This window comes from Phocoena sinus, chromosome 5 (genome assembly GCF_008692025.1).
Source record: "Phocoena sinus isolate mPhoSin1 chromosome 5, mPhoSin1.pri, whole genome shotgun sequence".
Taxonomy (NCBI): domain Eukaryota; kingdom Metazoa; phylum Chordata; class Mammalia; order Artiodactyla; family Phocoenidae; genus Phocoena; species Phocoena sinus.
In genome coordinates, this window is record NC_045767.1 from 82,096,088 (window position 1) to 82,123,961 (window position 27,874).

Sequence of the window (27,874 nt, forward strand, 5' to 3'; positions counted from 1 at the left end):
GTTTGTTCCTGATCTTAGAGGAAATGGTTTCAGTTTTTCACCATTGAGGACGATGTTGGCTGTGGGTTTGCCCTATATGGCCTTTATTTTTTGAGGTAAGTTCCCTCTAAGTCTACTTTCTGAAGGGTTTTTATCATAAATGGATGTTGAATTTTGTCAAAAGCTTTTTCTGCATCTATTGAGATGATCATATGATTTTTCTCCTTCAGTTTGTTAATATGGTGTATCACATTGATTGATTTGCATATACTGAAGAATCCTTGCATTCCTGGGATAAACCCCATTTGATCATGGTGTATGATCCTTTTAATGTGCTGTTGGATTCTGTTTGCTAGTATTTTCTTGAGGATATTTGCATCTATGTTCATCAGTGATATTGACCTGTAGTTTTCTTTCTTTGTGACATCTCTCTCTGGTTTTGGTATCAGGGTGATGGTGACCTCTTAGAATGAATTTGGGAGTGTTCCTTCCTTTGCTATATTTTGAAAGAGTTTGAGAAGGATAGCTGTTAGCTCTTCTCTAAATATTTGATAGAATTCACCTGTGAAGCCATCTGCTCCTGGGGTTTTGTCTGTTGGAAGATTTTTAATTACAGTTTCTATTTTAGTGCTTGTGATTTGTCTGTTCATATTTTCTATTACTTCCTGGTTCAGTCTCCGAAGGTTGTGCATTTCTAAGAATGTGTCCATTTCTTCCAGGTTGTCCATTTTATTGGCATAGAGTTGCTTGTAGTAATCTCTCATGATCCTTTGTATTTCTGCAGTGTCAGTTGTTATTCTTTTTCATTTCTAACTCTATTGATTTGAGTCTTCTCCCTTTTTTTCTTGATGAGTCTGGCTAATGGTTTATCAATTTTGTTTACCTTCTCAAAGAACCAGCTTTTAGTTTTATTGATCTTTCCTATCATTTCCTTCATTTCTTTTTTATTTATTTCTGATCTGATCTCTATGATGTTTGTCCTTCTGCTAGCTGCTAACTTTTTTTTTTTTTTGGTTCTCTAATTTCTTTAGGTGTAACGTTTGATTGTTTATTTGAGATGTTTCTTGTTTCTTTTTTTTTTTTTTTTTTTCTTGTTTCTTGAGTTAGGATTTTATTGCTGTAAACTTCCCTCTCAGACCTGCTTTTGCTATATCCCATAGGTTTTGGGTCGTTGTGTTTTCACTGTCATTTGTTTCTAGGTATATTTTGATTTCCTCTTTGATTCCTTCAGTGATCTCTGGGTTATTAAGTAGTGAATTGCTTAGCCTCCATGTGTTTATATTTTTTACAGATTTTTTTTTCCTATAATTGATATCTAGTCTCATAATGTTGTGGTCAGAAAAGATACTTGATACGATTCCAATTTTATTAAATTTACCAAGGCTTGATATGTTACCCAAGATATGATCTATCCTGGAGAATGTTCCATGAGCACTTGCGAAGAAAGTGTATTGGTTGCTTTTGGATGGAATGTCATATAAATATCAATTAAGTCCATCTTGTTTAATGTATCATTAAAAGCTTGTGTTTCCTATTTATTTTCATTTTGGATGATCTGTCCATTGGTGAAAGCGGGGTTTTAAAGTCCCCTACTATGATTGTGTTACTGTTGATTTCCCCTTTTATAGCTGTTAATATTTGCCTTATGTACTGGGGTGCTCCTATGTTGGGAACATAAATATTTACTATTTTTATATCTTCTTCTTGGATTGATCCCTTGATCATTATGGAGTGTCCTTCTTTGTCTCTTCTAATAGTCTTTATTTTAAAGTCTACTTGTCTGATATGAGGATTGCTACTCCAGCTTTCTTTTGATTTTCTTTTGCATGTAATATCTTTTTCCATCTCCTCACTTTCAGTCTGTCTGTGTCCCTAGGTCTGAACTGGGTCTCTTGTAGTCAGCATATGTATGGGTCTTGTTTTATATCCATTCAGCCAGTCTGTGTCTTTTAGTTGGAGCATTTAATCCATTTATACTTAAGGTAATTATCTATATGTATGTTCCTATTACCATTTTCTTGTTTTGGATTTGTTATTGTAGGTCTTTGCCTTCTCTTGTGTTTCCTGCCTAGAGAAGTTCCTTTAGGATTTGTTGTAAAGTTGGTTTGCTGGTGCTGAATTGTCTTAGCTTTTGCTTTGTAAAGGTTTTAGTTTCTTCGTCGAATGTGAATGAGATCTTGCTGGGTAGAGTAATCTTGGTTGTAGGTTTTTCCCTTTCATCACTCTAAATATGTCCTGTGATCTCCAAGTCTTCTTCTTCTGCCATCTTGAAGCTCTTCTGATTAAATAATTTTTAAGGTGCTTAGTTATGGTTCTTCTAGTTGTCAGTCTGAACTCAGGTTTGTTAGTAATCTAGCCATAGCATGAAGTGCATCTCTTAGGTAAAGCTTTTAACTGACCTATAATGAGGCATACAGTCCAGTGAACAGTACAGTTACTTGATAAAGATCCATAATTGAGGATGATGATAAATTTTAACAGTATAAGTATCATAGAGTTCTTAAGAGTCCTAGAAATATTGCTAAAAATAAGATTTGTAAATTAATGAGATAAGGAATCTTAAAAAGAGAACCCCATTTACAACTTCCTAAGCATAACTTTTCATATATTCCATTTTTGTCTTCTAACACGTGTGATACTGAGCTTTCAAAAAAAGTCAGTGGAGAGAAATGAGTGTGATTTTGCCAACAATTGAAGACATGAGCTTAGGTCAATGCACAAAAATCTCACCTAAAAGTAACTATCCAAAATGATATTTCTCCCTTGTTTTAAAAATTTCCTGTAGTTTTATTTATTGTGCATAGTAGCTCAATTTATCCCTTCCACTGAAATTATCTTAGATTTGTATCACTTGAAATCTGTGATTTTTTTTCAAAGTTTGTATTATGAACCCATTCTTTCCTGACTCTTTTTTCCCATTGATTCTTTTTTTTTTTCTTGTTGTGGTCTAGGCAAATTGTCTCTAATGAGACAAATGTTTATAAGATAAAGAAGATGCTGCTTGATGAGTTTCATGAATATGTTATAATTTCCCTGAATTTTCCCTGACTTGTATTAGTCAATATCTTAAAATAATAATGGAATCTAATTTGAAAGATACATAACCGTAACGTGTTTGAGGATACCAATTTATTCTTTTAAGAGTTTGTTGAAAGGCTCTCTTAGGAATTTCAGAAAAGCCCAGGGCAGGTGGCTTATTATTATATCAACCTTCAGATACAGATTTTTCTGAAAGACGGTATTTTTCCACAATAATATAAAATATTGTTGAGTGTGAGGACTAGAACTTTCTTCAATAAAGATTCTAAATATGTTTATTCAGAATGAGATCATTCCCTGTTAATGTGTCACCCCATGAAGTACATTTCTCATAATACTGACAACATATAGAAAATATTAGGCCTTAGGAAATGAATTACAGAGTAGTTTCTTCTGAAGACATCAATTTTTGAGATGGGTAAAAAGCAAGACTATTATGTTAAATAATGATATAAACTATAATATTTAATAAATGAGACTATCCCAGCTATCTGAAAGCTTTCTATGTATAGTTACCAACCTGTCTTTCACATGGAAAATAGTTGTGTTATTATTATGAATATTGTATTCCCTATGTCTATAATTTGGAATGGTATGTTTATTCAGTCTTAGCTTGATTAACTTTTGCCTTATTTTTTCCAAGTTTGTACTGTATTTTTAAGCTTATAATGTGATTGTTTCTTAAAAATAATTTTATAGAGGAATGGGTTTTTTTAAAAAACATAATGTTCAATAAAGCAAGTATGAGTGAAATAAATAATTTACTTTCAGTTTGGAAGAGGTGAATAAAAAGTGCTTGGCCAATATCGTACCATTAATCTATTCTCTTTTCTCCTCTCTCTCTTTACTTCTCTCTCTCCAATAGAAGTGGAACAAAAAGGTAATTAAATACCTTTCATAAATTATATACTATTTATAGGCTAAGTTATTTAACAGTTTAACATCTAGTTAAAATAATTTTGTTATTAATTCTTATCTATTTTATGAAAATTTATTTACTACTTCTGCTGCTCAACTTCACTTTAGTCTGTTGTACTGACCAGTGCTGGTTTGATTTTTTTAATCCTAAAACAGTTTAATAGTGTAAAATTTTCAACCGTGCATTCTATTCCTCTTTATTTAAGCAGTTAGAAAAACAGTAGATGGTTTTGGATAGTAACTGCTTTAGATTTGTTTTTATTTCTATACTAGATAATTTTCCATAGCTCTGGTGTGGTTCCCCTGTTCCTTTAATTTTTAACTATTAGGGGAAAAGGGGAGGTGGTTTTCTAAAATACCTTAAAATAAATTGCTTTAGTAACCAAGGGCTGATTATTAACTAGCATAAAGTTTATATACAATTTTGACAATAATACCTACCCATCGTTTATAATTATAGACATCATATTAGAATCCTGAGAAATTCTTCTAATAATCAATTTTATTATCGAGTATAATTTGATCATGGCCCTTTATCCTTGCTATGGAAGATTTTGATAGTTAACTTTTCCCCTAAACTTTTCATTTTTCCAAAATTAAAACTTTGGGCATTTTAATAATGTACTTTCCTTTTTAATAATCTGTAAACCCTAGCTGAGTTTCATCTTAGATTATTTTCCATTGGATGTAGGTTTATAGTTGTTGTTAAAGAGCTAATCACTAATACCAAGAGAATAATACTTTAATCATTAAAATATGGGTCAACATCCAAATTTCTTGTGATTTCCTAATTTCTCCTCCCAATACACTTCTAATCATTTCAAACATAACAGTGGACTGCATGATTATTTTTCAGTGTGTTTTCTCTGCAAAAATATTGGAGCACTGTTTCCCATAGCAGGTTCAGCAGAACATTACACCCCATCAGGCTCTGTAGAAAGGGTTCCATGATCAAATTAGTTTGTGAAATTTGCTCACCCTCCCCACTTCCATCTTGGAGATTCACTAATGTACCTCAGCTATTAGAGTCCTGGTATTATGTTTCATATGATATTTCTTAAACACAGATGGCTAGGGATCCCTGTTTTTTTTCTGTGTAATATGTGGCTAAACCACTTAAAACAGGTGCTTCAATGACCTCCCTTTGGGAAACATTGCTTTTTAGCCACTTCATTACAGATGAATTGGCCAATTTTTTTTTTTTTTTTTTTTTTTTTACCACCACTCATATGATGTGCTACTGAATCATACTAAAAATCAACTGAATCAGATAATTCCTGCCCATTTTCAGTCTGAAGTATGAGCAGCAAAATATTTTAGCAAGTAATCTTGTTTTTTAATGTTCTTCTCATGTAACAGTAAAAGGTACATGTTTTTAAGTTCCAATACTACTGTATTTAACAGGACATTTTTAACTGATTAAAATCTAGATCTTGGGTTCTTCCCTGTAACCTTTCACCTTTTCTTCTTTCCTTATTCCTTCTTTCCTTTCTTTTTCTTCCTTTCTCTTTTTCCTTCCAGTATCCATCCATCACTCATTTTTAATTGTGTGGGTTGCATGCTCTGTGTGTGCTATAGCAGCTTTAAGAGCTTTTTACCTAGAAGGCTCAGTGGCCTGTATTACAGGGCTTTTCTTTTCCCTTATTATTATATTTTAATTACTATTATATTTCCATATGCTTCTTAATAAGTATAAAATAGTTAATAGCATCAGAATGAAAACAATTTCTTTAAAAATTCCAATTAAGATATATAAAACCATCACATATAAAAATTTATATTTGTTATATGTCTATAGAATACATAGACATAAGTCACAATTATATATATAGCATATCCAAAATTATTGTAAGACACTTGCAAAGGTAAAGAGCAAAGGAAAGCACAGCCACTCTTTAAAAGGCCAAAGTTTTTCAGCAAATGAAATCAAAATGATTATGAACAAATGTCAAAATTAATGTGGACGACTACTTTATGTTCTCAGAAGAATACAGCAAAATAATTAAGTGGTGGTGGGTATTTCTTGTTAGAGTTGAATTCCATTTGGTGAAAAATAAGAATATATGACAAAATATTAAAATTAATACATTTATTATTTTGACTCTTTCCCTTCCAACAGTCTTTCTTTGTCCTGGACTACTAAAAGGAGTATACCAGAGTGAACATTTGTTTGAGTCCGACCACCAATCTGGGGCATGGTGCAAAGACCCTCTGCAGGCTTCTGACAAGATTTATTATATGCCCTGGACCCCCTACAGAACTGATACCCTGACTGAGTACTCGTCCAAGGATGACTTCATTGCTGGAAGGCCAACTACAACCTACAAGCTCCCTCACAGGGTGGATGGCACAGGATTTGTAGTGTATGACGGAGCTTTGTTCTTCAATAAAGAGCGCACCAGGAACATAGTAAAGTTTGATTTGCGGACTAGGATAAAGAGTGGAGAGGCTATCATAGCAAATGCCAATTACCATGATACCTCCCCTTACCGTTGGGGAGGCAAATCTGACATAGACCTGGCAGTGGATGAGAATGGGCTATGGGTAATCTATGCAACAGAACAAAACAATGGTAAAATTGTCATTAGTCAGTTGAACCCTTACACCCTGCGGATTGAAGGGACATGGGATACTGCATATGATAAAAGGTCAGCTTCCAACGCATTTATGATATGTGGGATTCTATATGTGGTCAAATCTGTATATGAGGATGATGACAATGAGGCCACAGGGAATAAGATTGACTACATTTACAACACCGACCAAAGTAAGGATAGTTTGGTGGATGTACCCTTTCCCAATTCATACCAGTACATAGCAGCTGTGGATTACAATCCCAGGGACAACCTTCTTTATGTATGGAATAACTATCACGTCGTGAAATATTCTTTGGATTTTGGACCTCTGGATAGTAGATCAGGTAAGTTTGACTTTTGATGGTACTTTAAGGGGCAATATTTACAACTTGCTCTTAGTAAGTTGATTGTATATTTTGATTAGACATCCTTTTGTGGTCTTCTGGCCTGTGTATTGAAAGTTATTCATTGTCTTTTCAGCTAAAAAATTGTTGCTGTTAATCACTTTCAACTTTAAAAAAATATAGGCATAAGAAACTGACTCTTCCTCCTCCGTGCAGCTAGTCTCCAACCTTCAGCCCTTATTTGAAGGGCATTTTCATTATCAGCTAGTTAGTTCTTTGTGTAGTGAAGTACACAAAACCTTTGCAAAAATAGAATGCCATCCCATCTAATTAATTGTGACATGCCCTGCAAAGTGCTCTCCACTTGGAAAATGTCAAAGGGCTGGCTTGATATAATTCTTCAGGAGGCCTGCACTAATATATTCAACTCACTAAGAGCATCATATATGACCACCCCTACTGGGAATATTGTCGGTTTGACTGTACATATGTCTGAGTGTATCTAATTAATACATACAGAAAAATGTTCATAACTGATACAGACAAAAAAATAGATCTCAATTTTATAAGAAACAGCAGTGCAAAACTCAGCTTTGAAAAAAATGAGATAAGCTTTAATTCCCATTCTTTAAAATTGTATTTTTCCTCTCTAGGACATACTGTTTACTTTTAATATTATTTAAAGACAGTCATAAATTGCTTTATCTTTTACATTTCTATTTGCACAAATGAGCAGAATTATCTTTGTCTAGAAGTTAAATTATTTTAACTAGCAATAATACTGTTCCTCCTGATAAAGTATAATGGAAAAGTAAGATATAGGTGTCCGAATTTTGATAGTAACGTAGAAATTCATAGTTTAATTTTTTTCTTCTAGTGCTTACATGTTAATATTTCTTATTTTCTGCATTGCTTTTACTAGCATGTCATTCTGCTTACTAACTTACTTCACTATATACATATCTTCTTATACAATTAGATTCTAAGTGCCATAGAGCCAGTAATCTTGCCTTACCCATCTTTTTATTATTTTTCATCTGACCATTATTTCTGCCTTCTTAGACACTAGTGTCATATATGGCATATAGAAAATAAAGGCTCAATAATTCTTTGTTGAATGAATGAATGGATGAATGAATGAATGCCTTTCCACTTCTCACTGTGATAGAATGTCAAATTGGGTGGCATTTTCTCTAATCCCTGTAAGAGTGACGGCAATTCTTTCCATGGCCAGCAATGCTGATATTATGTTGAATTGCTTTGTGTGGAAGGAGAAGCCTAATATACAGCAAAAGCAACTTCTCCTTACTAAGTTCTCAAAAATCTCGTAGACCTGGCTAACCTCTGTACAGGTAAGGTTTCTCAATCCAACACATCCTTCAATTAAAAACCTAAGCAAATCATCTGGAATATTCTGGGAAGACAGTTCTTTCAGATCTGTGATGTTCTTAAACCAAAATTCATATTTTGGCAGTGAAAACTCTTGATGAGTGGTTCTAAGCATTTTTTGACTTTTAATTGTAACTGGAGTAATTTCTAATTGCCTCCAAAGAAATAATATATAATAACTCACCATCTTTTAATGTTCGTGAATAAGGAGCAGTAATGTATATTCATTTTATTTATTGGAAAGATCATGCATTATTTTTTTAGAATAATAGATAGGTTAAAATTAATTAACATTCCAGGTTTTGATTTGATGGACTGAAGCAAATTCTTAGCTTAGTGTTTATAAATTATCCTTAAAGAAAAAGATGATACCATAGCCTCATGTATTTAGAGACTTGCCAAAAAATATTTCTAACGTACATTAACAAAATTATGTGTGTATCCATATATATGATGTCATTGTAATTGTGGACATAGGAAAATTATACCACTCATTTAATTTTGTTTGTTTGATTATGGGAGTTAAATTATCAGCCATCTTGCCCACTTGTACTAGTGCTCCTATTTGTTAAAAGCATGTTTTTAAAGTGACAAACACTGAGAAATGATAAAGTTCAGCTTCTGAAACAAATTCCTAACTTAAGCCAGGAGATTCAGTTTTCACTCTTTTTAAATGACAGTGAAGCTCTCTTATGTTTTGCAAAGAGTGAGATTTCAGCTGTATTAAATTTGTATATATAATCACAAGAAAAATTATCAATTTTCATGCATGAATGCTCAAATTAAAAAGCTAGTACTTTGGTGTGGACTTAACAGTTTAGAGGTAGAAAGAATAAGTGTAGAATAATAATAAGTGTGCATTTTATGCATGAATATGAGAATTTCAGTTAGCATTAATGGAGGCTGTTCACCTTATTCTACACAGTTTCAACTGAGTGTTTTTCTTTAGTATAAATTACATTGACATTTTTCAAAGAAATTTCCTTTAATGAATTCTTATTACGGATCTTCTTATGTGTCTATGTATGGAAACCAACTATAGTATAAATACGTTAGGGTCAAAAAGACTAATTCTGACTAATTCTAAGTCCATAGATCTACAGTATATTTTCTGTTGCCATCTGTTGGAAGCAAGCTGAGTATTTTTGCTCTGATTTCAACTGAGCTCTAATCATTGAAAAGTCACACTTTTGAAGTTTTTATGTAATGGGGTATCTGTGTTTTACTTCTACTGAATATTACTATTCTGTAAATTAAAAGATCTGGGTGTTGGAAGTTGAGACAAATATGTTCTCTGAGATGGATAAAAATCCTCAGGTGAAGCATCCATGGAGGTGGCATACTGCTTCTGAACATGGATCTGGGAGCCTGAAGGACTTGTGTTTTAATTCTGCCTCAGGTGCTTGTTTGACTATAGGCAGGCTACTGAGCCTCTTGGTCTTAGTTTCCTCAACTATAAAATGGAAAAAAAATAATACCTATCTCGGAAGATTATTGTTATGATATATGTAATAGGCATAGCAAGATTAACATAAAATCTACATGCCAACCCTACAAGGACCATTATTATCCATATCATCTGATAGAGGGGCTTAAGGCACTACAGCTCATATAATTTATTTAAAAATTACTCAGCTATTAAAATTCAGCCCAACTGGAGATTCATGCTCCCTTCCATGACACTAGTAGTGGAAAGTATGCCTACTGAAGCTATGTTCTGGATGCATTCACTTGACAGAAGTGATCTCAGTATCCCCATGTGTCAGACACTCTGCAGATGCAAATCTAATTTGTAGTTCTCATGATTAGATAATTACCATAGATCTGCACTCCAAACAATTGCCTCTATTTTTCAACGGTGAAATCATACTGTGTCAAGATTTGTTGAATAATTTAAGAAAGAAATAAATGAATTTTATATATATATATATATATATATATATATATATATATGAAACCTTCTTTTTCAGCATATTATGGGAATGGGAGTATTAGTCCTAACATTTGTTTTATTAAGATTACATGTATGCTTCTCAGTTTACCATGCAATCCTATGATCTAGAAGTGTTATGTCACCCCATTTATTCCCCACACACCACCCATACCTACTTCTTCTCTTCACTCAGATTGTAGCGATACTTGGTAACCTAAAGGAAGTTAGGTCTGTTAAAAAGTGCCAAAGCACTTTAACACCTAATGCACTTTCTTCCAGAAGAAGTAATTAGAGAAATTAGTCAGTATTTACAATGAGAAAGTGAACAACTGTTCAATGAATTTTATTTTCGGAACCTATTCTCAAAATTTTCGGTTAATGAATTACAGGAATTTTTTCAACTTAGAGAAAATAGAAAGTGTATTCAAGTGAATAAGTGTGTTCCTTTGAAAATACATTTTGTGTGCAGAACAGGTGATTGATTTGGTTTTGGACACCAGTATCAGAAATGCCTGTAAGCATTAGCACCTGAGGATGAAGTAAATATGAAAGTGCTATTTTTTTTTTTTCTGAGCAGAGAACTAGCAAATCTAGAATTTTTCTTAAATGTACTTTTATTTATTATTTTTTTTTTGCGGTGCGCGGGCGTCTCACTGCTGTGGCCTCTCCCGTTGCAGAGCACAGGCTCCAGATGCACAGGCTCAGCGGCCATGGCTCACGGGCCCAGACGCTCCGTGGCATGTGGGATCTTCCCATACCGGGGCACGAACCCGTGTCCCCTGCATCGGCAGGCGGACTCTCAACCACTGCGCCACCAGGGAAGCCCTCAAATGTACTTTTAACTGAGCCTTTTTCCTGTCCTATAAAATACGATAAAACTATACATTCATCATTGCCTCCAATTGGCTATCTTTTGTAAGATACACATTAAAAACCTCCAAACAATACTTAGCTATTTCACAAGTTATTTGAGTGATTCTCATGTCAGCATCATAATTCTAAAATTCTACCTGATGTCCTGATATATCCGGTGTGAGAGAATTAAATAGTTGCTTTACTTGCCTTTAGTTAACTGGTGTTGAATGACTTTCACTCTTGAGTTCTTTCTGCTAAAGCACCTTGTGCTGAGTTCATTATTCATTGATAAAATAGGAGATGTGAGGTATTTTCTTTGACTCTTCCATTTTGTTTCTAAAGTGTCCACTGAATAATCCAAACATTCCTTGTCAAATATACAAATATTTTCCACTATTTCCTACTGAAAGAAGAAGAAGTAGGCTCAGGTTGATAATAAGAATAGACTAGACAGAAAAGCCCAGAGCCAAAATTTTTCTGAATTTAGTGTGTCTAACAGATCTAAAAATCTGTTGGTTGAGGTTTAGTGAAACACATCAAGCAGTCAGTATGAACCACAAATGATAAGGACATGTAGCTACTGTCTAGTGCCTACTCTTCTGCTTCCCAAATACAATCCACATTTTCTTGAAAGCCATTTGAGTTTATGTAAATGTAATCATTCTTGTATATGTTGAAGATAGTAGACTCTAAAACCACAACAAAAAGCCTACACTAACAGTTTAACAATGCAGATAAGGTGAACCTTCTGTCCTTATAATATGCTGATTAAGTGCATCTGTGTCTCCAGTAAAAGCTGTGGCTATGTAGTGATGAATAAGAACTTTAAACACACATGACACCTCGTTAAAATGTAATTTTCACATCATATATCTGAGCCCTTTACTTTGACAGCTGAGTAATGTGAGTGCTGGGCAGAGAATCTTGAACATTTCGAAACTATCACGTGTTTAATAAGTAGCTGAATCTGCTTCCTGAACGATTTAGTTAAATACGTTGCACCCTAGTCACAAAATAGAGCCTGAAAGTAGTGGGATTTTAAATCAAACTTGTCCTCAGTGTATGGGTTAGCATTGCTTCACAGTTCCACTTGAGATGCCACATTGTCTGTAAAGTTTAGTTTACATCTATCTCAGTAGCTGAGTGAACTTTACAGAAAGAAAAAATAGCTACTTGTTGCTAATTTCATCCAGGTCTGTATTTTTATGCATCATCTGTTTGCCTGTCTGCAGAGGAGCCCCCTCTTTTTCTCTCCAATGCTTCTTCATTGCCTGTAGTGACAGCTGCTGCCTGAAGGGCATTGCTGCTGGTGATGTTTCAGGGAGCACAGCCAAAACTTGCAAAATTTGCAATAGCTATTCCATTGCCACTTAACATCAGCTGAATTCTCTTATGTTTGTTTTTACATGTCTTGTATTTTTCTTCTTCATAATTGAAGACTAAACCTTTCCTAGAACAACACCTTCTGCTTTTCAGGCTCTGAATATCAACATCGCAGTCCTGTACAAAGCACAGCTAGCTGGACCTGGCTTTGTACAGCTGAGCCCAGTGTTAGCCATTCATCCCACATCTAGGTGACCCTCCTAATAAAGGAGACAAGCTGCAAGCTTCACAAATGTTACTAACTTATTAATTTTTTTCCTACAGAGTGATGTCCCTGATAATGTATAATTATTAGGACAATAATCATGATTATTTCTACATGTAGCTCACATTCGTAAAAGATGACTTGTGAATAAGCTTCCCACTCACACCAGCTGTCTTTGCTGTAGCCATTTCACTGCTCATTAGCACATCCACCAGAGGGCAGGCAGGTGGAACTGAAATAGTTGGCTGCTCATTATTAGCCCACCTTGTCAGGGTTGGCAATAGTGATTATCATGGGATTTCTGGTTATCGAGGGGTTCCACTTTAGAATACTCTGCTTCTATCCATATTGACATAAATAACTGAGAATTAACTTTATTATATAGCAAAGTCTGACATTTGCTTTATTTCTCTGTTGTTTTTTTAAAAATTTTAGACAATGAACAAATACCTTAGAATAGGGTTGCCAAGCAAAAATATGAATTTAAGCAGAAGAGTATTTCCCTCTTAATAACTACTTTCCACCACAGAGCTAAATTCTCAGATAATAATGATTAATGACCAAAAATTTAAGATACCTAAATTACAGGTATAATTTACCATGTTGTATAATTTTATGGGATGAGACATGTCAGATTTCCCTGATAACAAATGGATAATATTTTTTTTTGTTTGCTTAATAAGAATTTGCCTGTTTCTCTTCATTCCCTTCAGTAGTACAAATTCATAGCCAAACTCTATGCATCCACTTACCCCAATGAAAATACAAATTAAAATTATCTAGGACTTTCTCTTTGAAGTGTCAGGTGACTGAAATATTTTAGCCTTAAAATCTGGATTTTTAAAACTAATGTTAGAAAAAACAATTCTACCAAAAATACACAAATGCAAGTGAAGTTAGGTATTTGTTGATTTCATAACTTAGAATTATCTCTTATGCTAATTTTTTGTGGGTTTTTTTTTTTTTTTTTTGCGGTACGCGGGCCTTTCACTGTTGTGGTCTCTCCCGTTGCGGAGCACAGGCTCCGGACGCGCAGGCTCAGCGGCCATGGCTCACGGGCCCAGCCGCTCCGCGGCACGTGGGATCTTCTCGGACCGGGGCAAGAACCCGTGTCCCCTGCATCGGCAGGTGGACTCTCAACCACTGTGCCACCAGGGAAGCCCTCTTATGCTAATTTTTTAAATAAGAAATGTTTTTGAAGAAACTTGCTTTTGAGAGAAAATGTCACTTAAAAACACTTTGTTCAATAAAAATATAAAATCATAAACTTTTTAAATTAGTGAAAACAAAATTTCAAAATTTATGATAATTTTGCTGTATAGTATACATATTTACACATTAAACAAAAAAAAAGAGACTTTTATATTTTATAGAGAAGCCCACTGAGAGAAATCTGAGACAAACAATGATAATAGTCAGGAAGGGGGTTCTGAAAATTCATTCTTTATTTTGATACAGAAAAATAAATCCTTCAACCTGTTTGTGGAGAAGAAGCTTGAAAGTGGAATTGGAAATCTTAAGATAAGGTCAAAGGTGAAAAGTGAAATTCAGGCACAAAATCAAACCTGCTGCAGAAAGCAGAAGCAGGGAGCCAGACTGGGCTTAAGTCAGAAGTCCAATGATTGATTGATAGGTCTTTCTTCCTCTCTTTCTCTCTTCTTTCTCCCTTCCTTACTTCCTTTCATTACTCAAGAAATTTGGCTTTAGGTAGCTGAGGCCAATCACTGTGCTATACTCTGTGGTTACAACTGTGAACAGGGCAGGCATTGGCCCTGCCCTCATCGAGTTTACAGAATAGTGAAGACAAATAAGTCATTTGGCTGAAGACTGAGAGAGAGCAGTCTCCACTGCTTTGCTGTGTACTCCCCTCCCCCCATCCCCGGCCAAGACCTGCTCTAGTAAAGTAGAGGTCCAGTGATCTTGTCAGGAGGATGGTGTAGGATGTAGGAGCTACAGGTGTTTCTGGAGAGGACTTTGGAGAACTGAAGAGATGGTTCCAGATCACTTCCGTTTTCACACACACACACACACACACACACACACACACACACACACACACACAAAGCACCTGACATCCCCTCCAAATTGTACTGGGTTTCACACTGCCTTAACGCTTAAAAAAAATGCTATGAAGTACAGATGTGGAAAATAAGACTCAGAAATGTAAAATCATCTGTCCAGAGAAACCCAGTTGATAAACGTAGATGTGGGTTTCAAAGAAGCCCAGGTTTGTTTGACCAAGTCATGAAGCTGAAACAGTTTATATTTACAAGGGAAAGAATTATAATACACACAAACATACAATAGAACATGATATAATGGTGTATAGATTTGATGTGGGGTGTGTGTGTGTGTGTGTTCCTGTTCCTAGAAATGCTTGAAGAAACAGATTGAATTATTGGAGGGTTAGAAGACTTAGAAACTTTTGTGGAAATTCTGAGCAATTTAAAAGACCATATGCTAACAGATGTGTATGGAATCTAAAAAAAAAAAAAATAGGTTGAATAACCTAGGGGCAGGACAGGAATAAAGATGCAGATGTAGAGCATGGATTTGAGGACACGGAGAGGGGGAAGGGTAAGCTGAGACAAAGTGAGAGAGTGGCATGGACATATATACACTACTAAATGTAAGATTGATAGCTAATGGGAAGAAGCGCGTAGCACAGGGAGATCAGCTCCGTGCTTTGTGACCACCTAGACGGGTGGGATAGGAAGGGAGGGAGGGAGAAGCAAGAGGGAGGGGATATGGGGATTTATGTATATGTATAACTGATTCACCTTGTTATACAGCAGAAACCAATACACCATTGTAAAGCAATTATACTCCAATAAAGATGTTAAAAAAAATAAAAGACTTTAGAGCTTTGGGGACTGGCTCTTTGTTAGATTTATTTCTACTTATTTCAATTTTCTTAATCCAGATGTTTTGCTAGCAATACTATTATGGTTACTCTCCATGAGCAAGATTAGAAAAATAGGGAAAAAGTAAAACGAAGAAGGAAAAGAAAGGAGTTAGTGAGGCAAAGAACGAGGGAAATAAATTTTTTTTCCTAAAAATAAATGGACAAGAAATGAATGAGTTCCCTTTCTTCAAAGGGAAGGTGATGAAAGAGCATGCATTTAAAAATGTTATTTTCCAAGATTGATTTAAGAAATAACCTCAAGTGGTTAAAGATAAAATTAAAGACAAAATATGGAATATTTATACCTTGCTGGCTGAAATATAAATTGTTGTTAACCACTTTTGAGAGAAACTTGGCAATATTTAGTAGAGCCCATGTCTACATGATTGGCATATCTTATATACTAGCAAATCCACTTCTAGGTTTGCTCACTGGAGAAACTTTCTTACATGTGTGCATAGAGAGCAAGCTTTGTGTGTGGTTGCCCAAGTGACTAATAAGCAGCTGGAATAGGAGACATGAATGGGACATCTATCTTCGCTGGCACAGAGATATTAAAAGCCCTGGTCAGTGTTGAAGGTAGAAGGAAGCATTATGTGATCAGTTATTCCTTAGAAAGAAATGTACTAAGTTAAGTACTGGTACCATGAAATGATAAGTAAGAAAGGATCTTATACTGAAATTTACTCTTTCTAGTAATATCATTCCATTTGGTCTCAAGCTGGCTGTAATAACTTAAAGAAGCCAGGATTACAATTTGCCAAAGTACCAACAACCTTTAACTCCTGTAACTCTTTCTCAGAAATCATTACATTGTTAGTAAAAGAAGCTCTCTCTTGTCAGAAAAGGAAAATTTCACTCTGAAATTTTAATTGAGTGTGACATAATAGTAGCTATTATGTGTTTCAGCCACTGTGCACATTAAACAATTCTTGAGAATTTAATTGCTTTAAAAGTATTTTTATACCTCCTTCACTGAATTTTCCCCCTGAGTATGAATAGATTCATATACTCTGGATTCCTATAACAGCTTTTGGTGTAACAATACTTTTTAAGCTTTCAGGAACATGGCAAAGTACTTCAGGGGATGAACAGGACTACTGAGTTAGCTGATCATGTTCCAAAGTTAAGAATTTACAATGCCATGACACAGGTTCAAGTGCCCAGTTTCTGTAAGCATGGAAAACCTAAAATTTTCTAAACCAAATAGTGAACTACAAGACATATGTGAATTAAGATGGAGGTTTTAGTTCTCTGAGTTATACGGCTGAAAAAGATGTTAATCTTAAGAGATACGTGCCATGAAAGTATTGAATTTCAGGACAAAATATCACATAAGGAATATAAAAAATAATTATCTAGTGGAGTTGAATTGTATATTGGGGTTAGAGCCTAAAATCATCTATTAAAGTAAAAATTAAATATAGTCAAACTTATTTTTGAAACTCCTTTAGTAGTTTATAAAATATAATGAGTTTTTAAAAATATATCCGTATAGAGTACAGATAGCATTATATATTACTGTGCAATGTATATCGTGCATAATAAAAGGTACCTTTACAGAGTATAATTTTATAATATTTTAATTACATAAAAGAACTACATGAATTTATTTAAATTGAAGGTAATATCTGTGATACAATTACTCTGTATTAAAAAAAAAAGTTCCATAATTATTTCTGTGTAAATTCTTTCCGTGAGAGCTTTTTTCCCTAAGTAACACATGTATTCTTCTTGAATATATTGATTTCTACTTTCCCATTAAACTTATATACAATTATTAGATCACTTATTAAGTGCTTCAGCAGTACAACTAACAAAGTCATGTGACTTAAGAATATTTAATGATATCAGAAATATTCATTATGTATTGCTAATTTTTCTTAGAAAGCAGGTTTACATGATTTGGAATTCAGGTCATTATACATTTTTCTACTATTTATGTTTGAAAAATTTTTTTTAAGTTTTTAAAAAATGATTTATGTAGAATAGGCCTATTCATTATACCTAGTACATTTTTTTAACAAGCTGAGGATCCAGAGTTTTAATGATAGTTAATTTCTTAATGGTTCAGATTTGAGCTTTTCTGGGTTTTCCCAAATTTCTTTAGTGAATATGTTAAGTCTCTGAAATATTTTAAATAAATTTCTGAAAATTAAGCTAATATTCCACATGACTAGAGTGACAATAATCTATTTAGAATTCTATGATGGAATGTAAAAAGGCCTTCTAACTGTGTTCAGGACAATTACCCAACTACCTAATTCCCACCCCCTTGTGACTAGGACACACAAATAAGAAATTGCCATAGTCTTACTGAGAGAATGAAACTGTAAGAGAGGAGCCTTACTCCATTTCTAGCTTTTTTTTCTTTGCTAAGGAAGAAAATTTGTAGTTCTTAAAAGTATTGGGCATTCCTAGAAACTTTGCTTCTACCCCTTGACTACAGAGTCATTATATTATTTGGTTTAGTGGTATTTTCTGTCAATTTTGACTTTTAAACTTTCAAAGCATCAGTTTTCACCAGTTGTTTGTAAGGATAAAAATTGAAAAGGCAAAAACATAAAAAGACAACCATGAGTTTAAATATACCCACATTGAATTTGAATGAAAAGAGAGTCAACCATTCTAATCAGAGATGAAACTTAAATATTTTACTTTTAGCTTTGACAATAAAGCAGATAAATTGCCCATCTGAAACTTTCAATATTCTTTTTTTTATTTATACAACTATGCCCTTTTTATGTTCATGCTTATATTTTCTAGGAAGAAGTAGGTAAGTATGTTTATTGAACATAGACTATTAACCATTAAAATAAGATATCCAATGAATATTTTTGATGAAGGAGAAGCACTAATGGTTTTTATCTGGGTGTAATTATATTAAAAACCATTCATAGCGAAAGTATTAGAGTGTTTTGCTGCAATTTTATGTAGTTATTTTGGGAGGCAAATAATTTTGTTCTAGTGAACAGTGGGTGCCATAACACCTAGGTTGTATATATTAGGTTAGTATACACTATGGAGTATAATTAAAAACGTTAAACTTTTTTTTTGCTTTCTAAATTTCTGTGATATTTGTTGATTGCCTTTGTTTCCCAGTCCCCTATCTGATGACTCCTGCAATGAGGCTGTAAAAATCACTGAGGGAGCATGTTAAAATGCAGATTTCCTGTCTCTTTCAAATCACAGGCCTAAAATGTTGATTCAGTATGCAAAGTGAGGCGTGGGGATAGTATATTTTAAAGGTGATTCTGGGTTTGGAAAAAATCACTACTCTAGGTTCCCTAAGGTTTAAATAAAATTTATATCTTAGGAATGTTATCTTAATGCATTAAGAATCTGTGGAGCAATATATACTTTCTGCCTCCTCTCTGGGCTAAGGCTGTTCTGGCAGTGAAATGCATCACTTTGTTTTATTAAATGACCCTGTTTTGTGTCCTCATAGAATTACTACCTGTGTGGTTGACAGAAAAGAACAGCAGCCTGATACAGGATGGACACATTCCCTCTCAGGCTTGTCCTAGCAATGCAAGATGCCATTCATCTTCACCTTGAATAGCTGGAATTAATTAACACAGTGAGAAGAGCAATGAGACTCTAGGCAATCATGCAGTGCCTCACAACCACTCATGGTCTAATCGTATATTGGGAAACAAACAAAAAAAGGTGAAATATGTGCAGGAAAACAAATTAGACGTGTCACTATATTTGAAGGAACGTAGCAACCAGTATAATCCCATCCTTAAACCATGAGCAATACCTCAAATTTCCATATTCTAATTTAAGGCTAAGTTTTGTTTCATAATCAAAAGTGAGATAGGTAGAATTCTGAATTTTTCATTTATGCTCATAATTTTACAAGTATACTAACACATAGTCTGGAATACATGATAGTTCCTTCTTCTGTTCATTCCCACTGACTTTTGTAAACATGGACAGATGACAAGCTGTTTTGAAATGCTATTTTGCTGCCTGAGTCCGATCACTCTTTCTGACTGTTCATTTATTCTGGCTATTCAAGGCCGGCATGAATGGCACTCAGATTTGCCAGCTGAGATCTGAGGGGATGCAGAAAACGTGCCCATCCTGAATCAGGCTGATGTGTAATCTTTGTTTGGTCCAGCCCCCTGCTGCTCTCATTTTTCTCTTTTAAGACAGAAGCATCTAGTGGCTTTGACCTAATAAGAATGTAAAATTTAAAAGCATGTTTTCAAATGTGAACCTGTTGAATTAAATATGCTGATATGCTTAAAAGGCACTCAAAAATTTTATATCATTTTAATTTTTAAATTAAAATTGTGCATGTAATTGCTGTTCCACTAAAGGAAATAACTATTTTTATGAAAAACTTTATGTTAAATTTTCCTTTTGCCTTTAAAAAAAATATCTATTATTAGAGTTATCCCTAGAAATATTTGGTTAGTGACTAGGGTAAATGGTAGTTGTTTGTTCCAAAGATTTTTTGTTCAGTTTCCTCTAATTATTTTAATTTTACACCATCCATCCCCCTGATTTAGAGCTGAAAATACAGTCATTCATTCTGGTTGCATGAAGTTTGATTTATTTGTTTTGACTGTACTCTATTCCGATTAGTATGTAAGGCAATTCTGCTATTTTTCCTGTTTAAAATAATATGAAATAGTAACAGCAATAAAATAATATGAAGCCTCACACAAGCCTTGGGGTTTTTTGCATTGCTAAACTATAGGAAAAAGGAAAATCTAAGAGATGGAAAATCTAAAAATCTTGTTTTACTAATAGCTATCATGATTTCTGATTTTAGATTCTAAGTATATTCTCTTTGAGATAATTCAGAGGCCTTTTAAATTTCCTTAATTATTTTATATAGTAAGGCTAAAATTTTTACATAATTCATTTTGTTAACAAATACTTATTTAATTCTTAATTTTGTGTCCAGCTCTGTACTCAAGATCTTAAATTAATTAGAATGAATATGTGATGGAATTGATCCTTTTAAATTTCAAAGCAATTCATTTTAGTGTTAAAGTGGACTGATTATACTGCTTGAAATGGGACAAGTAGGACATAGTTATCATTTGGCAGGGTATCTATGGGTACTATAGGCAGAGATACAACACTGGCTGCATCCTAAATATGTGAGCTCCCTGCTATTTTGACATACTCAGCTTATACTAGATTCCTTTCTTTTTCCATTAATGAAAAGGAATAATATTCACTGATTCAGGCTGTAGCACTTGGCCATTATTTGCTGAGCTGTATAAACAATGAGCAGCTGTATCATTGTTTATATTACATGATTTTGTTTATTCATTTAAAAATTTTATGACAGTAGTGTGGCTTAGCAGCATGCTTATGGTAATGAAGAAGTTAATTAGCAATGTCGAGCAAGACTTCAGGAGATGAGTTTTAATAAGTAGTACTGAGAATATTATAGTAGTTATCCGCAGATAAACATAATAAGCCTCAGACAAATGGGGAAAATGGTCAGATTACAAAAAAAAATCACATTAGAATCCTTTGGCTTTCAGTTTCCAAAGAATAGCACAGATAAACACATACTCATTCAGATACCATAATTTCCCTGTTTTGTTTTGTTTTTTTCCTTAACATAAAACAACAGCATGGGTAGAAAATGGAAGATTACTTTAATAGAAAATAAGCAATCATCTATAAATAATAAATTCACTCTGAAAGACGACTCTGCCAGTAAAAGAGTCAGACAGCTTACCAAGAATCCTGGCATTACATGAGCTTTCCAGCCCAGAAATATTGATAGACATAGTCTGAGTGTGTTATTCTGCTTCATTTTAGAGCCAAAGAAGTCTTAATTCAAGGATCAGGAAATCCATAATTGGAAAGAATCCCATAATCACTGCTGATATTTTCCTCTAATTATAAGTGACTTTATTGTGTCATAAGCCCACTGAAGAGCTCTGGATTTTGCTAAGAAAAGTATTCTCAGGCTCCATTTACTAGACCTGGTGTTATCAGAAATTCACTTTTGCTGGCTATGCAGTAGCATGTCATGTAGTATTTGATAGAGTGATATGAAAAAGCTTATATTGGAGTATTTTAATACAGCATCAATTTTGCCTGAGGGCTAAACAGAGGTTAAAATTACATTTCTTGCCATTTGTAACTTAGTGGATACTATGACTCATTTTGGGAATTCATTAGGATTGTGGCAGGTGACGTTACTTTATTCTTTTGTCATGCACCATCAGCATGTGTCTCCATATCTGGGCCAAACCCATTGGATAACTTAGTATATATTCAATTCAACCTCAATAAAGAGGTTATTTTTAATGAGGAAAAGGAATTCCTTTTTCTTGTTTATAAATGTCAGATATGTGAGTCTCATATGGGTGGGAAGTGCCAAAAGTTATTAAAGCCAAGAGAAGTTAGATTGGTGATAGGAGATATTTTGAAAAGAGATAGTTCCAGGAAATTGTACATAAAGCCTCTCAGTGAAAATTTTTTGTTGGATGAGTTATGCGCACACTCAAAATATTAGTTTATTTATTTAACATTTTGTGAGTGTTTATTATGTGCAAAATACTTTACTGAATGCTGTGAGAAATAAAATAAGAGCTTTGGCTCCATAGATAATAAACATATAATTCAGTTGAGCGGGCAGTGCACTTGAACAAAGTCAAGTCATGCCAAGTAAACAATATTTTTAGTTTTTAAAAAAACTTACCAAATTAATAATAATACATCTTAATAAAAAATAATAAATCTTGCAAAAGTCATATTCAACTTGGATTTAGTTTTATTTAAATAAGGTATTTAGCCAACTCTTATATAACAGTCTTAAGAGAAGATGAAGAAATATGGATTGGATTAGATTAGGTTACATTATATAGAATTGCCAATATTTTTGCAGTTTTGATTTACAAATTACCAGTTTCATATGACTTGACTTAATGTAATGTAACATCTTCATAAGTGGCTTGAATCACCAAGTGAGAATAAAGAAATACGTTGATTTGTCAGAGTAAGCCTAGAAGGTGGTCTTTTGGGCATGTTGACAGGCTTTGTCATTGGCCTTCTCCTGCTCAATATTTTTAATGAATAACTTTGATGAAGATATAGAAAATGTGACAATTTGCATTGATAGGTGACAGATTATTGGGAGGAAATATAATGGACCAGGTGATAAAATCAGGAACCAAATGGATCTGGACAGCCTTTATCAATGATCTAAAATGAAAAAGATGAAATCTGACATGGATAAGTATAAAGTCCTCTGTTCAGGTTTGTTTGTTTGTGTATTATATAATACCCAAATGAGAAGACTCTGCTAGACAGCTGTTCATGTGAAAGAAAAAACAAAACAAAACTTTTAGCTCATTTTCAGTCAGCAAATACAAATTAGTTGACTCACAGCATAATATACTGGGAATGCAATGATCCAAACCCAGTTAGTCCCTATCTTCCCAAGCTTATAGGATGTGGAGGACCACAGATGAAATTTATATCAACAGTTTGAAATATGGGGTAGAAACAGTGAATGCAGTCTTCAAATGTGTTGATGATAACAAAAACAATAACAACAACAACAAAGTACCTGGAATAAAGAAGAAAATGTCATGCTATTCCCAATCTTTCAGACCATTTCCTAAGAATTTGGTTCAGAACTTCTGGGCACCAGCTTTTAGGAGCAATGTTAATATATGAGAGTTCGTCCAGTGGAGGATGTCTAGGTTTGCTGTGTATTCTGGGAACTATGATCCATTTGAAGGATCAGGATATTTAGCTAACAGAGATGAGAGCTGATTGCATGAGTTTGAAAATGGCTCCTCCACTTACTAGTTGTGTGACTTAGGGAACGTTACTTGGCCTGTCTTCACCTTAGTATCCTCACCTATAAAATGGAAATTGTAATAGTAGCTACATCTCAGGTTTGTTACAAAATGTTGGTTAATATTTGTAAAGTACTTAAAACTATGAATGAAATATAAGTGACATGTAAGTGCTAAAAATGCATAAATGGCTAGCAAGGGAGAGAGAGAGTGATAGAGAGAGATTATTAATAAATAAATAGAAGGGTTTAGTAGGGAAATCAGAGGTGTCTTCAAAGATCTGAAGAGAAGTCTGTGGATGAGAAGGTATTTGTACTTCATTCTTCCTACAGTGAGCAAGGGTAAGTGGTTAGAAACCACAGGGTGAAGAAAATCATAATCTTTTATAAAATATAATTTAAAATTTTTACATTTAGTCAATTGTATTTATGCACTGCTCTCCTTCCTAAATTTTGGTAATTGCTAAAATGATGCAGAATTGGCAAATTAGCTTCAACAACCCTGCAACTTGACAGCTTTCATGTGAACTAGGCAGCAATGTTTTTAAGGTCTAAAAAATTTCAGAAATATTGTCAACTCCTAATATGAAAACAAAATGTATTCTAATAATGGTTTGGCACCTAATTGAGTACATGCCATGTTAGGGCATGACTGCCTAGTGACTGATAATACAGCTGACTTTCAGTGGTAACCAGAGGTCGTAAAGTCTATTCCAGTAGCGCTTCTGCCAGAGATTATCTGAATAAACTCAAATAATTTTCTTAGCCTCTCTTTTTCTTTAACCAAATAAAATCTCATCAATGCAGTGCTATTGCTAACATTATCAGAGATTTCTTATAGTAACTGGTCCTACTGTGGTGACTTCTTCCTTTGACTGTTCTTAATGGATTTAGTGAAACCTCTCTTGCTAACATTAATATAATGTAATATTTTCAAAGTAAAACCATGGTTATGAAGAAACAGAGGAGCTTTTGAAATGATATTCTAAAAGTGACTTCCTTAAAAGGGAATTGCTTTTTTCCCTGGTATGCTAAGCCTACAATATTTTTAGGCCAACCACAAATAATCCAGAAAAATAAAAGTGTTAGCACATCCACCGACACTGTGGCTCAGTGATATTAGCTGTGCAGTGTTGTATAATTGGGCAACCGAGGTTTTCCTTATAAACTTGGAGGCTGTATACCTAAGATACTTGTATGTATACTAGCTGTAATATTATAGCTTCATCTGTAGAATGTTAGTTTTGTGTCTCCACTGATATGTATCTACATTCATGCTGTTAGAAAGACATTTAATGTTGTTTTGGCTGTTTTCAAAAACACCAATTTCTCCTTACTAGAAATGTGTAAGGTTTGAGATGTGATTAGTAAGCAGTCAGATTTTAGCATTCAGTAAATAGTTCTCTTATTCATCTTCCTACAGTTTAAACATTTATTCATTCATTCACTCTGTTTTCATGAGGTTACTTGGTGGACACTGTGTGTGGATTTAACATATATAAAAAAATATATATTTTGCCCAAAATGAATGCAGTCCAGTTGGGGCACAGACCTTAAATGAATAAACCAAATGGAGAAAGGAGAGGAAGAGCATTCGTAAAATGATGAAATAACACTCAAAAAGGCAAAAGGCATGAGTGACTATGGGGAAAAAAGGAGAAATAAGGTATTTGATAAGGCACCCATTCCTTAGTTGCTATTGCCATTAACCAACAGAGTATTACATTTCTCATAACTTTTATTTATTTTTACTTTTTAACCAATAACCTATCTGAAAAGGGTATTATATTGGATAGTATAAACAATGAATTTTTAAAAATTGCAGTTTTTGCTCACAGATGAGCTTATGAACTAATAGGATATTCTTACCCTAAATGAGTTTTTGGTACAAAAACATTCTAATGTTTGCCCATTATGCTTTCATATATTTATTGTAATATAATCTCTCAGTTGATAGATTTTATTGAGAGCCACTCAGCTTTCTGAAAAATTAGAATGGAATTCATCATTTGGTACCCCAAATAATCCTTATATTATGATGGTGATAAGCCATACATCCAAAATAGACCTATTAATTTACTAATAAATGCAAATGTTTTATATTCAAGAACTCTCATTTTACAGTATCAGTACCAAAAATTAGATCTTTGTGAAGTCTTATCCTGATTATTTAAGAGTTTCTTTAGTATTAAAAAAAGAAAGAAGAAAATTTATCACACAAAGCGATGCTAATTCTAATGACATTCACCAGTACAAAAAAGATAAGGAGAAATCTAGAATATAAATTAATTAATTAAAAATAAATTTATTAACCATTCTTAATTTCCCATATAAGTTATGCCCTGGGAGGTTGTTACAGGCAAGGGAGTTGTTATTATATCCTGTAAATGACATAATTTGTGAATAATTCACTAACCTCACAATGGAATAGATCATTTCTCTGTGATTGATATGTCACCTAAGATAGAGTACTGTTTTCCACTAATTGCATATGTTATCCAAGCATTATTGTGCATCCTAGAATTTTGTGAAAATTTCTAATTATCCTCACATTATTTTTCAAATATTCCAGATCTTAGTAAATATAAAAGTAACATTATGGATTTAAAAAAATCATAGGCCCATATTAACAGTGAATTTGGATTAAATAATATTTTGCCACTGTGTTATTTGAAAATCTTATTGTATGCTCCTTCAGTATTATGAAGTAACACCATAAAGAGTTTTATGGGGATTTCAGCTTATGCCTGTGAAAGAAGAAAACAAGCCAGTGAAATTTGAGATCCAAAACAAACCCATTCCAAATCTATTTTTCTTGCAGTTTACCATTAATTGAATGTTTGCCAGAACTCCTTGTACGTTATTTTCTTTATTTTTTATTAAGGTCCTACCTGATTTCAAAGAGAATTAAAAAATTTTTTATAATTAAAGAATAAATTGTATACAGTAAAATTCACCCATTTTAGTATAGGTTTCTATGAATTTTAACAAATGTAGTCATAAATTCACTACCACAATCAAGGTATAGAATAGTTCTCCAAAAATCAGAAAAAGTTTAACGTGTCTTATATTGGTACATAATATAGAGTAAGAGCACATAAACTAAAACTGAAAAAGACTAAGAAAAACAATAAAGAAAATACAGTGAAGAAAGTAATGAGGCTAAAAATGCATACTACATAACGTGATATCTGGCCACAATTTTGACAGTAAAGAACTTTTTCTATAGATGAGAATATGATAAAAAATTTATGTGTATATGTGTGTTTATGTAACTGAGTTATCAAATATTGCAGTCAAAAATGATTAGATGTTTATATATATATATCTATATATATCTTCTCTCCCTATGTGGAAATACCTGTTATAATTTATGTGCTGATGGCCATCCTTTTTCTGCTTTGTATGATATGGGTTTCCATTTTTAAGAATGGATTCCATTGTTGAGAACTGATTCCATTATTCCAGTGTAATAAGTTTTTCCTTACATGAAATCAATATCTTTTACCCAATTTTTAAAAAGTTTTCCACTTCCCTTTGGAGCAGGATGCAATAAATCAACTTCATTTAAATATAATTGTCCATCACAAATTTAATAATTGCCCTTTTTCAGTCTTCTTCTCCAGTCTGAGCATCATGTATCATCATAACAAGGTTTTTAAGACTCCTTATCTCCTTTTCTCTTTCTATTCTCAAAACTGGGCACAACATAGAGATATAATGTGATCAATGTAGAGGTGGTTTGACTGTCATCAATGGTAACCACTAAAATTTATTGAGCTTTTCTAATGAACTGTGAGGTTTTATTTTTCCCATTTTACAGATGAAATAGGGAGTTACAAAGATTGGACTGTATCTCTATGATCACATAACTAGTAAGCTTAAAAGCTGAGATTTCAATCTACATTTGACTCTGTTCAGAATACTAAAACATTTTAATACAGACTGAGAGTATATCAGAGTTTAAGCATCTGTATCGTTTTATTGATTCATGATGAATTTATGGTTAAGAAAATCAAGTCAAGCTTTCCAAAATATGACTTTTTATGTAAAATATAAAACTATGTCTCCTTAACCCTATATATATATACATGTACACTCCATATTTTAAAACTTAAATTCAGCCCAATTATGAGACCTTAAATGAAGTCATTCTTCACTTTTAAAATTTAAGTAGAGAATAGGAAATATTTTAATAAATTTTAACATTGGAGCCAGGATATTAGAAATTTATATATCTATGTCATGAAGACATGCATTAAAGCTGTTCTATTTATCTAGACTGTTTATATTTTTTACTTTTTCTCAAAATATTTTTGTTAAAATATGTCTTATATTTTAGGTTCTATTATAGGAATGAAAAGCATGTGTTTATATACTGAATTTATGTTTTATTGGAATACTTTTCACTAAATTATATAAGTAAAAAATATGGATATAAGTTGGTCTTCATTAAGAAAAGAAGAAACTCTCAAAAGAACTGTCCTATAAGGGCTTTATAAGACACATTTAAACACATACTCCATAATAAAAATGACTGATAGTTAACTTTCAAAGAA

At 33.3% G+C, this 27,874-nt stretch overlaps 1 protein-coding gene across 4 annotated transcripts in view; it reads left to right on the top strand.

Moving 5' to 3' along the window:
• The window catches only part of ADGRL3 (adhesion G protein-coupled receptor L3), a 703,409-nt gene that overhangs the window by 372,481 nt on the left and 303,054 nt on the right, over window positions 1–27,874 (top strand). For 2 of the 4 annotated variants that reach the window (XM_032632860.1, XM_032632862.1), the window contains exons 5-6: window positions 3,884–3,898; window positions 6,056–6,856. In XM_032632860.1, coding sequence (XP_032488751.1) covers window positions 3,884–3,898; window positions 6,056–6,856 — 816 coding nt within the window. The remainder of the gene's footprint in view (window positions 1–3,883; window positions 3,899–6,055; window positions 6,857–27,874) is intronic. The other 2 variants (XM_032632861.1, XM_032632863.1) reach the window with 1 other exon arrangement.